Genomic DNA, 15380 nt, shown 5'->3' with positions numbered 1-15380 from the left:
GGTGCTGAGGTAGACACGCAGACAGAGAGCCAAGTTTCAGGTTTGGAGGAACATGGAACCTCTTGGGGAGGCGATTGTCGTGCCCTCAGACGAGTGCACGACCCAGGAAGCACTGCTTGTGACATGAGGTTATCTGGCAACCGAGCTTCAGGGCCTGGGTGCACCAGCCACAGAGTCGGCCTGATCCGGGACAGCAGAGGGCAGAACTTTTCCGGAAGAAGCCAAATAGTGTCTTTTTTGGCTTAGCAGGCCAGCTGCTGGACTCTGCCACTGTCCCACAAAAGCAGCTGTAGATGTACCCGAAGGGGCGTGGCCGTGTCCCAGGGAAACTTAATGTACAAAAAGAGACGGGCCAGATTTGGCTGGGGTTGGCGGACTTGTGCCCTGTCACATACGGCATTAAAATTAGTGCACATTCCTGCCTGAAAGGACCCCTGAGCGTGATTGTGGTGACAGCTGAGACCAGAGAGCACACGTCTCTCCCCCGGCAGCTCCGGCTTAAATCTAAGCTGGTGAGTTTAGAGGAGCTTGTCCGGTAACTGCGTCAGTGAAAACGGGGGCAGGTTTTCGGGTCGTGGGAGAGAAGCGAAGGCTTCGGCAGGCCCGGTAGGGAGCCAGTGGGTCTGTCTCAGCTCCTTGAGGGACAGGAGAACAAGACTAGTGTCGTGATTCTAGAAGCTTCCTCTCTGTGGGGCCTTTGTCCCTGAGCAACTTGGACTGGCAGAGTGACTTCTGTGTTTCACCCAGTCCCCTGAGGCACAGCCCGCCCAGCATGTTAATCCCTAGAAGCTTCTCACGATCTATCGATTGTTAACTCCAGCACCACGCTGGCCTGGCCTGGCCTGGCCTGGGAGGCGGGAGCCAGTCCCATCCTGCCAACCCCACACGAAGGCTTAGCGGTCACGATGACACCCAGCCCCAGATTTTTTCACCCCAAAAGGAGGCTGGATTAGGCATCCATTAAGGTTCCCTCCGTGGTGAGGTTTTCAAGGTCTGTGCGCAGAGCTCTGGGTCTCCACCACCAGGGCCAGCATCCCTGTCCGCGGAGGTGCGCCACGGCCACTGCCACAGACGAGGCTTCCCGGTGCCCCCTCTGCCTCTCCCACTCCAGGCACGTTTCTCCTTCCAAGGACCCCGGCCCCTCTGGGGAGGGGTGCCAGGGCCGCCCGGCCACGTAGAATATAACCGGCTTGCGCCCCTTGCCCTGTAGGGCGAGGGGTGTCTGACGCCCCAGATCGGAAGCATAGGAGTAAATGTCCACAAAAGGCCACAGAAGACACAGACAGGCTGAACAGCAAGGGGACTGGTGTGTGTGACACGAGGTATCTGATGTTCATGTTCCAGGTCCAGCCCGTGCAGCACGTGTACCCCCCGCAGGTGCAGTACGTGGAAGGCGGAGACACGGTCTACACCAATGGAGCCTTGTACGTGGGTTTCCTCTCCCCTCGGAAGGGCCCGCCTGTCAGAGAAGCGTGGGCCACGTCCGGAACCTTCTCTCACGACTACCCCACCTTTTTCCATTCGGGGCCTGTACTCGCAAACTTCTCCTCCTCCCTCTTTGGGTGGTGTGGGAACCATTAGGACAGTCTGAGGGCATCAGAGCCCTGCGGAGATTTCAGAAATCACAGGCCTTTGTAGTTTTTACTGCCAGAAAAGGCAGTCTTTCAACAAAATGAAACGAAACAAAAACCTAATCCAGCTTTCAAGTCTGAAGGTTCAGTCTTCACAACCCAGAGACCATTTTTATCTCTGCCTTCTCATCCTTGCCTGTGTTCACCTCTGGCTCTTTATGAGGTTGCTAAAACTTGATTTTCCATTTGTCAAGGACTTCTAGAATGTTCTGCTTTCCAACTATGTGGCGCTCGGGGCAGAAAATGATACATTTCCCATGAAGCTCATTGCGCTTAAGACACGAGTCCCTTTGCCCATTTGCTTTCCATCACCCCCTTTCGGAAGTTGAGGGGTGAGCATGAGGGCTGGCGGCCGTGACGGCTGGAGCTGTGTGAGCTTTTGCAGCACAGCGCCGAAGCTTCCGAAATATGCACAGACCCATGTCAGGACGTGAACAGGGCGTGAACAGCCCGTGAAAGCTGAGCGAGGTCTGCGGGTCGCCCCCGTGTCCCTGGGCTCGATCCTGCGCTGCAGTTAGATAAGCTGTCACCCTGGGGTGGGTCGGGACAGGAAGGAGAGCACACTTCTGGGAGGCAGTCAGAGGGGCCTCACTGCCACGCGGAGGGGCCAGCTCACAACACATCGCCACGCTTTGGTCTTTTACTGGGGTCAGCTCGACAGGAGCGAGCGGACCTTAAAACTGTGAGTCTCAAGCCGCATGGTTAATCATTTAATCCAGATGGTAAAGGAACATCAGGCAAATTCTTGGTATCGCTTAGAAGTTCTTTTAAGTATGCAGTTTCATTTTGCAAACCTTTTCGTTCTGAAAGAATCAGAGACTCTGAAGAAGTTGCAGAATTAGCACACAGCCTCCCCCAGGAGGGGCATCTTCCCTGACCGCAGCACGATACCAGGCAATTGGCTTTGGGATACACCGCCAGCTAGCCTGCGGGCCTCAGTCCCGTCTAGCGTCCTACACGCGTGCGCGCTCTGCGCCATTTTGCCCCACGAGTAGATTTCGTGTAACCATAATAAGACACAGAATTGTTCCATCGGTTTCGATGGGTCATCCCGTGCTGCTTAATATTTTCAGAAACGATCGCTTTGCACTTTGCACTGCCCTGACCCCTCGTGTCTGAGTGACCCCGTAGGCACGGTCTCCTGGGGCTCCGCCTTAACGTGGAGTCCTCCCGGACCCCGGTGAGACTCAGGAGGCACCTCCTCTCTTCCTGACAGACGGACGGCCTACGCCTACAACCCCGAGCCTCAGATGTACGCCCCGAGCAGCACAGCGTCTTACTTCGAGGCCCCGGGCGGCGCCCAGGTGACCGTGGCAGGCTCCTCCCCGCCGGTGGTCCCCTCCCACAGCATGGTGGGCATCACCATGGATGTCGGGGGGAGCCCTATTGTCTCCAGCGCGGGAGCCTATCTCATCCACGGGGGGATGGACGGCACCAGACACTCCCTGGCCCACACTTCCCGGTCATCGCCGGCTACGGTACGTACGAGGCTCTCCGGGGCAGCGGGGTAGACCCGGAATAGACTCTCCTCGGCAGCGGGGATGGTGAGCGAGAGGCAGCCTGGGGCACCGGAGCCGGAGCTCTGCGGCCAGGAAGGGCGTGTGGTCCGAGGCAAGTGTCCACCCCTTGGAACCAGGTACCCCGTGGCAAACAGAGAGGGTAAAAGGCCCCTCCCGGGCTGCTGTGGAAACTGCATCCGGGGCCAGCGTCGCCGTGCTGGTGGGACCGCCACCCTTGGCGTCGCCCTCCCAGAGGCCCAGGCCCGTCTATCCCCGTGACCGCTGGACCGACCTCGGCTCGGAGCAGTCTCCCTCGGGAACTGCACCCCCGTGTTGCCGCCAGGGTCCTGCCCCAGACTCTGCTCCTGACCTGCTTTAAAAACATGTCTGATCTCAAAGCCTATTTTCCACGCTTACTTTTATTTTAGTTCATTTGGAAAATTAACACAGAGTAAAACTGACCTTTCTTGGCACTCACAGTGGTGCCTTTGAGACCCATTCACGTTATCACACGAATCCGTACTTGCTGCTTCTTTGCTACTGGGAAGGATTCCGTTATACCGCAGCTCACCTATCCATTCACCCTTTGGGGGTCATTTGGGCAATTTCCAGGTTTTTGGTGATTATGAACAAAGCTTCTGTAAGTACTCACGTGCAGGTTCTTGTATGGACATACGTTTTCCTTTCTTCTGGGTAAATACTTACAAGCAAGATTGCTGGTTCACGTGGTAAGTGTGTGTTGAATGTGATCAGAAACCACCAACAGTTTTCCCAAGTGGCTGTACCATTTTGCGTCCCCCCACCCCACCCCCGACGTATGAGTCCCCATGCTCCACTTCGTCACCAGCACTTGATGTCGTCAACCATTTTTCATTTTCGACGTTCTCATAAGGTGTGTAGTGATATCTCACTGTGGTTGTGATTTGCGTTTTCTTAATTGCTAATGATGGTGAGCAGCTTTTCATGCGATTGCTTGCCTTTCGTTATATGCTCTTTGGTGACCTATCAGTTCACGTCATTTGCCTATTTTTTAACTGGGTGGTTTGTTTTCGTACTGTTGAGGGTTGAGAGTTTTTTATATATCCTGGATACGAGTCCCCTGTCGGAGATGTGATCTGCAAATATGTTCTCCCAGTCTTTAGAGTGTCTTTCCATTCCAGATTGGGTAGAGCATTTCCTCTCACTTCACTATTGTGTTGGCTGTTTACATAAATTTAGAATTTTCTATATAAGTTTTAGGTCAGTCTGTCTATATCTACAAAAAATTCATAGTGAGATTTTGATTAAACAATATTAGACCTGTAGATCAATTTGGGGAGAACTGACATCTCTACTCTGTTGGGTCTTCCCATCCATGAACATAGTATGTTTTCTCCATTTATTTAGATCTTTGATGTCTTACGTCAGCATTTTGTAATTTGTAGCATATAAATTCTGTACATATTTTGTTAGATTTATGCCTAAATAGTTTATGTTTTTGGAGCTATTATAAATGGTATTGATTTTTAATTTCAGTTTCCAACTGCTCATTTTTGGCTGTTGGCCTCGCATCCTGCAGCCTCCCTGGACTCACTTATAAGAGCTGCAAGAGTCTTTTGTTGTCTGCGAGTGGGAACAATTTTACTTCTCCCTTTCCAATCTGGATGACTTTTATTCCTTTTCCTTGTCTTTTTGCACTAGCTAGGACTTCCAGTACAGTGTTGAACAGGAGTGGCAAGAGTGGACATCCTTGCTTTGTCCCCAGTCTTAGGGGAAAATCTTCAGTCTTTCACCACTAAGTGTCATATTGGCTCTGGGTTTTCATAGATGCCCTTTTTCAGATCGAGGAAATTCCCCTCCATCCCTGGTTTTCTGCAAGTCCTTATCATCAATGAATATTACTTTTGTCAAATGCTTTTTCTTCGTTGATATGACCATGAGTGTTTCTTCTATAGACTGCTCCTGTGACAGATTACGTTGACCGATCGTCAATTAGGAAGTAACTTCCTCTCTTGGTGTGGGGCTAACCTCCCAAAATAGAAGGTGATGTTCCTGCCTCATCCCTGTCCTTTTGGTCCTGATGTGCTTTGGGGTCACTGACATCAGAGAGCACCCCTCCCGGGTTTTGCTGCCCTCTGTGTCCAGAGTGCTCTCCAGGACCCAGTTCTGTGGACAGGGTGGAGAGAAGTCACTTGTTCTCTAGAGGCGGTAGCATGTGGGGTGGGGTTGGGCCTGGCTCACCAGCTCGCACCTCGCCTCGCTCAGTCCCTTCCGCTCAGTCCCGGCAGGGCCTGGGTGGCCACTTGCAACCACACGTATACTCCCTCGGAGGACTGGCTGCAGGGATGTGAGTTTAGAGCGGATACTGATGAGAAAGCATTCCTCGCAGACCACGTTAACTGTCATGAGCCTGACAGGTTGGATGTTAGTAAATTGCATCAGTACGTAATAGCAGCACATACTAGGGTCGCGGGTCACAGATTTACTGAGAAACTACAGCATTCTCTGTGGTCCACGCTATCCTGTTGCAAGCATATGTGCTGCCCAGAGCCTAGGCCACCCGGCCACTGTGGTTTGTCGTCCGGTCGCTTCAGAAGAATCGTGTTTTTAAACCAGTTGGGAATCCAGGAATGGGCTGTGTTTTGACACCCCTCTCCATGCAAGCCCCGGAGAGTGATCGTTCCAGAAGACGATCTGGTTCCCGACCCTGCCTGCTCGCTTGTTTATCGACCTGTTTTGGCACAGGAACATGTCACACGTTTGCAGCAGGGATCTGTGGGACTTTCCAGGAAGCACAGAATTAACCCGAGGCTCCTGCCCCCAGCCCTTGACGCCTGCCAGCTTTGCCCATCAGAGTTTTGGGACTTCGAGTTGATTCCGAGAACAGAGGTGGAGGCTGGAGGGAATCACCCTGCGGCCTTGAGGAGAGGTTTCCGACTTCCGTGGTGGATTTTCTTGAGTCTCAGTTATTTCATTGGTATCTTGTAAAACTGAAAAGTGAGTTGCCCGAATGGTGAGTTTTCGATAAAGCCGCTTAGCGCTGCACTTTCTTCAACCACACCCGACAGAGATTCTCCCCCGAGAGGCCTGCCCCTGCCACTCCAGCCCAGGATTGGCCCTTTGGGTCGTGTCAGGGTGCGGGGAGCCGGGGGCCCTCGGGCCGCCCAGGGTGGAGACCCTGCCGCTCCCTCCGCCCGCGGGGCTCTCGGGCTGCAGGCAGTCATGCCACACAATCGGGTGGCCCCCATGGGCCACACCGTGGGGACTGAGGAAGGCAAACGGTCCGGCCAGTTTTCACAGTAAAAACACAGCACTCCTGTCCGTGCAGGAACCTGCCATCGCGGTGTTTCATCGGGGCCTAGGTCCGGCCTACTGAAGGGTAAGCCGACCCGGTGGCCAAGTCCCACTTGACCCCTCTGGGTGGTGTCTTCGTGAACTCTTAGCTTCCAGGAAAGCGGGGTCCTGGCTCACAGGTAGCGGCGGAGATCGTCAGAGATCGGGATGGTGTCTGCCCGGGCCACGCGGCTGGCCTTCCAGCACGTGCCGCGCCGAAGCCAGAAGGGTGAGAAGTGACGTCGCCTCGGAGAACGGCGTCAGGCGGGCTCTGAGCTTGCTCTGGTCGCATTCTGCCCCCCCCCCCCGAAAGAACTGGCGTCAGCTTTGTGGCACCTGCTGTGATTTTCAAATGTGCCTAAGACTTGAGATCCGCCTAAGACTGCCGTGATTGCTTCCTCCTCCAGAGGAAGAAAACCCTCGTGCGCTGGGTTTGAGAAGCCAGTGGGGATCGGCAGCCCAGTCCCTTGGGACACTGAGTCGTCTTCGAAAACCCTGAGATCTCCTTTCCAACATGAGAAATGGCGATATTTCAGGCCCCAGACCGACGGCTTCAAGTTCCACAACGCACACCCCGGAGACACGTCCCTTGAAGTCATAGGAATTTCTGTACTGGTGTCATCAGAGACTCAGCTCCCGCTTTCAACACACAAGCGAGCCTCTCGGCCCCGAGGACCGGCACACGTGAGTTCAGAAAAGCCGAATCCCGGGTACTCCATCCAGCTCATCTGCGCTGGGTCAAGGCCAGGGGAGACCGTGAACGGAGCGCCCGTGGCTCCCGCTGTGTGGCCTGGCCTCCCGGTCTCACGGTGACCCTTCCAGGTGGCCCGCGGGGCCGGTGTGCCACCCACACAGGTCACAGCTCACGATGGATCACCAACCACGAAAACGTCTTCTCTAGAGGCTGCCAGTGAAGATGCGGAACACCTTAACTGCACAGCGACCTCACACGCATCACAAGCATTTGCTAGAAGCTCCCTCATCCTCTGCACATCAGAGCTTTTGCCCAACTGCCAGAGCAGACCCTTTGGGAGCACGCGTGCGTTGTTTGATGAAGGAATTTTGCCGATAGAGCATCCACTTTTTTCTCTGACTAAAAAAATATTTATCATCACTTTTTTCTTTAATGGACTCCTTTTTTTAATAATTTTTTAACTTTTTTTTGGCGGGGGGGGGGAGAGAGACAGAGCATGAGCAGGGGAGGGACAGAGAGCAAAACTGACAGAACCTGAAGCAGGCTCCAGGCTCTGAGCTGTGAGCACAGAGCCCAACACGACACGGGGCTCGAACCCATGAACGCAGGATCATGACCTGAGCTGAAGTCCGATGCTCACCGACTGAGCCACCCAGGCGCCCCGACTCCTTTTTTTTTTTTTTTTTTTTTTTAAGCGCAGTCTTAGGCTTACAGAAAAATTGAGCAGGAAGTTCGAGAATCCCCGTAGCCCCCCTGCCACCAACACACACACAGTTTCCCTTCTTAGCATTTGGGGTAAGTTTGGCAGGTTTGTTACCCCAGTGAGCCCATCTTGACACACTGTTATTATTAACTAAAGCTCCTAGTTGACATCAGGGTCCATGCCTGGTGCTGTGCCTTCTGTGGGTTTGGACAAACATTCAATGACATCATCACCCTTTTTTAAAATTTTTTGTTATTGTTTTTAATGTTTATTTTTGAGAGAGTGAGAGACAGAGTGTGAGCGGGCAAGGGGCAGAGAGAGAGAGGGAGACACAGAATCCCAAGCAGGCTCCAGGCTCTGAGCTGTCAGCACAGAGCCCGACGCGGGGCTCGAACCCACAGACCGTGAGATCATGACCTGAGCCAAAGTTGGACGCCTAACCGACTGAGCCCCCCCCCCGCCCAGGCGCCCCCGACATCATCACTTCTGAATCTGGTTTTGCGCATTTCTCCGTAAAGGCGGGGAACACTACCCGCGTTTGCTCAGGAGCACCGCTTTGAGACGGATCTGAGGTTTCCGTCTCTGGTCTCCTCTAGTGACAAAAGTAAACCATGTGAATGTCATCCTGGGCAACATTCTTCTGTGCTTATTCTGAAAAGCCTCAATTAATTTACTGGAGAAGCCATTGTTCCTGTGCAGAGCGACACAAACCCACGTGGGAGGTCAAGGGCGACTGTGGACAGATGGGTCGTTGATCTAATGAAAGCTTCTTCCACTCCCCGCCCATTTCTCATTTTTCTGGTATTTTCTCTCACGGCTGTGTATGCAAAATGACCACAGCGTGTGACTCTGGACTGGATCCCGGGCCAGAAAAAGGACAGGAGTGCAAGGACCGTCACATTCTAATGAGCCCTTTCGGTTGGCTGAGCGTGGTGAGTGGGGCTTGATTTCTGGGTCTTGGTCCTTGTGCTGACGTCACGTGAGACCTGGTTCTGTGCTCACGGGAGATGCTAACATTTCAGGGAGGCTGGTGGAAAGGGTCTGTGGGAATTCTTGGCACCAATTTTACAGTGTTTTTGTACATCTGGAATTATTTCCAAAGGAAAAGTTTAAAATTTTTAAAAATTGATTAAGAAGTAGGAGTCTATTGTTAAAAGTTCTAGGAATTATAAGAACTAAACACGCTAGCTGCTAAAAATGATTACCAGTAGAAAGACTGTTTCTGTGACAGAAAGGACAAGAGAAGAGGGAGGCTTGCTGTTTTAGGTACCTTTTCCTTCTAGTGAATTCTTTTTTTTTTTTTTAATGTTTATTTATTTTTGACAGAGACAGAGACAGAATGTGAGTGGGTTAGGGGCAGAGAGAGAGGGAGACACAGAAGCAGAAGCAGGCTCCAGGCCCCGAGCCGTCAGCACAGAGCCCGACGCGGGGCTTGAACTCACGAGCCGTGAGATCATGACCCGAGCCGAAGTCGGACGCTCAACTGAATGAGCCACCCAGGCGCCCCAAGTGAATTCTTAACCACATGCATATGTTACCTTATAAGTTTTCTTAAGTCTTTTAAGTTTTTTTATTTATCTTTTAATTTTGTTAATATTTATTTTTGAGCAAGAAAGAGAGAGTGTGCGCATTTGAGTGGGGGAGGGGCAGAGAGAGAAGGAGACAGAATCCGAAGCAAGCTCTGTGCTGTCAGCGCAAAGCCTGACGCGGGGCTCGAACCCCCGAACTGTGCGATCGTGACTTGAGCCGAAGTCGGTCACTCAACCGACTGAGCCACCCAGGCGCCCCTAAAGTTCATTCATTTTTGAGAGAGAGTGAGGAGGAGAGTGCCAGCAGGGCAGGGGCAGGGAGAGGGAGGGAGAGAGAGACTCCCAAGCAGGCTCCGCACTGTGAGTGCAGAGCCGGAAGCGGGGCTCGAACCACGAACCGTGAGATCATGACCTGAGCAGAAATCAAGAGTGGGATGCTTACCCAACTAAGCCATCCAGGTGCCCCTATCTTATTTATTTTTATTTGTTAATTTTTTCTTAAGGCAAAATTTCTGTCACATAAGATTAACCACTTTGGAATATGGAATCACTCACAATACCACACCACCATCCCCTCTATACCCATATCGTTCACCAAAAAACAGTTTGACAATAGTCTAAAACACCCATAATGTGTAATTCTTGGTAGAATCGTGGGGCAGGGGGAGCAGCAGACCACAGCTCCAAAGCCAAATCCAGCCGGCTGCCTGGTTTTCTAAACAAAGTTTTACTGGCACACAGCCACGCCCCTTCCTTCACTTGTCTGTGGCTGCTTTCCAGCTCCTAGGACAGAGTTGAGTAGTTGTGGACAGAGACTGGCCCACAAAACCCGAAACAGTCACTATCTGGCCCTTTATAGAAAAAGCTTGCCAGCCCTTGATGTGTAAGAACTGCCTCAGAAAGGTAATCACAAAAGACTAAGTGGTAAATGCAGGTAAGCAGAGCTGAATACCTAACACAACCCCAACTAACACAACCCCCCCCCAAAAAAAACATTAAATGAAATGTGAGTCCGATATAATGCACCTGAAAGGACCCACACCAGGCTATTGGTAAAGGCCTCTCCTCCCACGTAGGGAAGTCGGGTGCCGGGGAGAAGTTGAGGCAGGGCTAGAACGGGATGGGCCAGGCCAGGTGCCCAGGGCACCAAATTTAAGGAGGTGCTCACCCCCACGTGCCACCCTTGCCCTGACAGGATCTTGAGAATGAGCGCCTCCTTAAGGTTGGTGCCTGGGGCACCTTGTGGCCCCACCGCCGTCCTGGCCCTAAGTGGAGACCATCTCTGGCAGAATCAGATTTTTGTGCGGCAAGCATGTATAATAGTACTTACGTGTTTTTAACATGTTTAATGAGCAAAATAAAAATGGACAAACGGGGCGCCTGGGTGGCTCAGTGGGTTAAGCGGCCGACTTCGGCTCAGGTCATGATCTCGCGGTTCGTGAGTTCGAGCCCCGCGTCGGGCTCTGTGCTGACAGCTCAGAGCCTGGAGCTGGTTTCGGATTCTGTGTCTCCCTCTCTCTGACCCTCCCCCATTCATGCTCTGTCTCTCTCTGTCTCAAAAATAAATAAACGTTAAATTTTTTTTTTTAAATGGACAAACAGATTTAAAATGCCCTGTTTCCCCCAAGCCAGCCTCCTCCTTCCCCAGCGGTGAGCCCCAAATTCTCTCCACGTTCCCACCTGGCCCTTCGCTGTGGGTCCCGTATCCTTTCTGCAGGCAGAATTCTGGGCTTTATATCCTTGCCCTCAAAAGTCCAACGGTGTCTCTTCCTTTTAAACGACTCTCCATTTTCTTTAGAGATTCATTCAAAAGGGTTGCTCCTAAAGCATTTAAACTTTGATCTCCTCCGTTCATGGTCACATAACTGGGCTACATTTGAGGATGCAGGGTTAACACGTTCCTGTCCCATCCCCACTCCTCCCTGGCCTTTCCAGGGAACCCCCCGGAGGCATGGTCCTGATGTCAGACTTTGGCAGACCCGTCTGGAGATGCTGGGGCCACTTCAACACTGGTCATTGCTGGCCCTTGGTAGGGGCGACCCCTATCCCGGCAGGTCCTTTTAATGTGATTATTTTGTTATAAGTGGAATGGCCACGTGGGCATACACTCATGAACCTCCACTCATGCCTCCTTAGGAGGCACCAGTACAGTCTTTGAATCAGGAAGAATCTTGCTAGGATTACACATGAAAGGAGAGGAATTTTCTAAATAATTGGCTTATTTTAATATACTCGGGAACTGTTAAAACTTGACCGCTACCTGCTGTTACGTCAGGTTCTTTTATCTTTGATCGCGAATCCTTATGTATTTTTTCTGCCCTCCTTCTGAACAAGCCCTCAAAGCATGTGTCCTTTTCCCCTGGCATTCTGTTAATAATTCATGTAGCAGAAAAAATGATGTTTAGGGGGCCAATCAAAAGGAGTATGTGCTGCATTACACCGAATCAAAAATAAAAATTAAGCTCCCGAGGAGTCAAGAAATGGACGCATCAGCATATGCACAATGCCAAGATGGAAGGAAAGTGCTGGGAGTTCAAAAACAAATGATTTTAGGGAAAGCTGCCTGGGCCCCGGGCGGGGTGGGGCTCTGCTGAGGCCACCCTTGGCCCCTTCTTGCTGAAGATTAAACTCCAGGCAAACATAAAATTAGCCTCTATGTTAAGCGTATTCAGAGGGTAGACACTAACTTCGCCAGCCACTGAGCGGACCGGATAAGGCGTTTGTACTTGTGCAGCGAGAGTCGCGCCTGCAGGTGTGCGAGGAAGACTCGGGCTGCAACCGCGAGATGCTCCTTTTCCGCAGATGCGGGTAGGGCCGCCCGCGCGGGGCTGGGAGGTGGCGCCGCAGCGCCCTCTGCTGGACCGGCGTGCGCACTGCGCCTCCAGCGCGGCCTGCCGGGCGTTAACCTCCCCCTCTGACCTTGGGCGGGGGGTTCCTTACCTTCTTTATCGCCTTCTGATGTTTACCCGACGTCTTAATTTTATTTTAATGTTTATTTATTTTGAGAGAGAGAGAACGAGCAGGGGAGGGGCAGAGACTGAGGGAGAAAGAGAGAACCTCGAGCAGCCTCCAAGCTCAGCACGGTGCCTGATGTAGGGATCGATCCCACGAGCCTCCGATCACGACCTGAGCCGAAATCAAGAGTCAGATGCTCCAAGGGCTGAGTCATCCAGACACCCCAACTGTCGTTTTGATTTCAAAACACAACGAACCCTGGGGGAGGTTCCACTGTGCGTCAAATTAATTCTCTGCACCCGCGGGCTTGAGCGGACCCTATTTAATAGCTATGGGTTCTTCCGGATGGTCTTCTGCAGCCAGCCTTAAGTTGTGTGCTTTTCCACGATGCTCGATACTCTCGATACTCGTAGCTCTACAGTTTTTAGCAGGCAGTCCTCAAGACGTCTGGCACTCTTCTGGGTGTCCCCAAGACCGGCCCGGGGGCCCACCGGGTCAGAACTGTTTTCATAATAATACTAAGCCATCAGTCTGTCGCCAGCTTTCCCAGTGCTGACGTTTGCACTGATTGTGCAAAATCGACATCGATGCGCCCCCGGGGTGCAAACGCAGGCTCGAGCAAGGCGGAGGCGACAGACTCTCCCAGAAGCCACCGGCTTCTGCACCACCCTGCGCTCACAGCGAAAAAGAGAAGAGAAGCAGCGAATTCCGCACTGCAACTTGCTGTTACGGTTCACCTAAGGTCCCCGGTGAAGCAGTAAACAGTCATTGTATGAAACCCCAGTCCTTTCTAATATTCTGGGTGACAAAAGGCACTTCTCTGCCAAAGTGTGATGACTGTGCTAAGGAAGAGCCGCCGGGCAGATGACTGTGAGCTGCACCAGCCACTTCTGTCACGAAACACAGTGTTTGCTTGAAGGAATAACAGACAAATGAGGGGTTTTCAGACTGGAGGATTTGGCAGGCATTTTTCTCAAAAAGGAGAGCAGAGCACGACACGAGGCGGATGGGTCCGGGGGGGGGGGGGATTAATTTGGTTGCCAGTAAATTTTCAACCAAAAAAAGAAAACTTCGAATTTTGAAAACCTGGTATCCTCCTGATGAGCTTGGTAGTGATAATAACAAATGCGATTTTCAGTAGCGTTTAGTGAAGCGCGTCATCATTTGGAACATCCGGAAACTCGGTGAGCCAATATGTTCCACGTGACCAGTGTGTGATGTTACAAAAACCATACGTGTGGGCAAAAGATCCATTCAAATCGCAAGAGAACAATAGGTTTTTTAATTGGTTGTATATGTTTTTAAATCAAGGTAAAATTCACGTAACATAAAATGCATCTTTTTAACCATTTAAAAGTATACAATGCAGGGGCGCCCGGGGGGCTCAGTCGGTTAAGCTTCCGACTTTGGCTCAGGTCACGATCTCGCGGTTCGTGGGCTCCAGCCTCGCGTCGGACTCTGCTGACAGCCCGGAGCCTGGAAGGAGCCTGCTTCCGATTCCGTGTCTCCTTCTCTCTCTGCCTCTCCCCCACTCACGCTTTGCCTGTCTCTCTCTCAAAAGTAAACGTTAAAAAAAATTTTTTTTGAGTGTACGATTCAATGGCAGTTAGTACGGTCACAATGCCGTACGACCATTAACTTTATCTAGTAGTTCTAGAACATTCTCATCACCCTAGAAGGAAACACGCTGTAAACTGGTAACCCTGACCAATCGGCAGTCACCTCCCCCGCCCCCCACTCCCTCCTCCTCCAGCCTAAGGCAGCTAGTCTGCTTTCCGTCCCTATGGATTTGCCTGTTCTGGACATTTCACGTAAATGGAACCATACGCTACCTGGGCTTTCGTGACCGGCTTCTCTCGCTGAGCGTCATGCTTTTGAGGCCCATCCGCATTGTAAACGTGTATCACTACCTCATTCCTTTTCGTGGACGAGGAACATTCCATTGTATAGATACACCACGTTGGATGCATATATGCAGTCGTCTGTGACCGACACTCGAATTTTTCCTTTTTTTTTTTTTTTTTTTGCCATTATGAATGATGCCGCTACAGACATTTGTGTACCCAGGAGTGGAATTGCTGAGCCGTAATAGTTCAACTGAGTTTCTGTGCAACTTTTTGAGGAACTACCGGCCTGTTTTCCACGGCAGCTGTACCGTTTTACATTCCACCGGCCACGTGTGAGGGTCCTTTCTCTTTTCTTTCTTTCTTTTCTAGTAGCCGTACCAGTGCGTGGGAAAGTGCTGTGTCACTGTGGTTTGGGCTTGTGTTTCCCTAGTGACTAATGATGCTCGGTATCTTCCCATGTGCCTCCTGCAGACAGGTCTGTTCGAGTCCTTTGCCCATTTCTTAATTGAGTCATTTGCCATTTTGTTGTTGGGTTGTGACAGTCCTTTATACGTTCTGAATACGAGACCCTTATCAGAAATACGGTTTGCAAATACGTTCTCCCATCCTGTGGGATAAAGTCCCATTTATCTTTGTAAAGAATTTTTTTTTTTAATCTTTTGTTTGTGCTTTTAGCATCATATCTTAAACTCCATTGCCAGGGGTGCCTGGGTGGCTCAGTCAGTTAAGCGTCTGACTTCGGCTCAGGTCATGATCTCGTAGTCGGTGAGTTCGAGCCCCACGTCGGGCCCTGTGCTGACAGCTCAGAGCCTGGAGCCTGCTTCGGATTCTGGGTCTCCCTCTCTGTCTGCACCGCCCCCCCGCCTCATGCTGTGTCTCTGTCTCAAAAATAAATAAATAAATAAATAAATAAATAAATAAATAAATAAAAATTTTAAAAATCCATTGCCAAATCCAAGGTCATGAAGATAAACTTATTGTACGTGACTACCTTATATTTTCCTCTGAGAGTTTTACAGTTGTGTCTCTTACATTTAGCTCTTTGATTCATTTTTGAGTTGTTTTTGTATATATTGTGAGGTGGGGGGCCAACCTCATTCATTTGCCTGTGGAAGCCCACTTGTTTGGCAGTTTACTCTCTCTATTCATGCTCTTGACAGCCTCGTCAAAACTCAGTTGACCACAGATACATGGGACTCTTCCTGGAAGT

General features: G+C 51.3%; 1 protein-coding gene across 8 annotated transcripts in view; it reads left to right on the top strand.

The window, feature by feature from the left end:
* RFX2 (regulatory factor X2) overlaps positions 1 to 15380 on the top strand; it is a 131985-nt gene that overhangs the window by 95249 nt on the left and 21356 nt on the right. For all 8 annotated transcript variants that reach the window (XM_042977918.1, XM_042977920.1, XM_042977919.1 and 5 more), the window contains 2 exons: positions 1345 to 1424; positions 2848 to 3109. In XM_042977918.1, coding sequence (XP_042833852.1) covers positions 1345 to 1424; positions 2848 to 3109 — 342 coding nt within the window. The remainder of the gene's footprint in view (positions 1 to 1344; positions 1425 to 2847; positions 3110 to 15380) is intronic.

Source organism: Panthera tigris, chromosome A2 (genome assembly GCF_018350195.1).
Source record: "Panthera tigris isolate Pti1 chromosome A2, P.tigris_Pti1_mat1.1, whole genome shotgun sequence".
NCBI classification, from domain to species: domain Eukaryota; kingdom Metazoa; phylum Chordata; class Mammalia; order Carnivora; family Felidae; genus Panthera; species Panthera tigris.
Note: the sequence above shows the minus strand (reverse complement) of the source record. Positions and strands in the feature narration are given on the sequence as shown.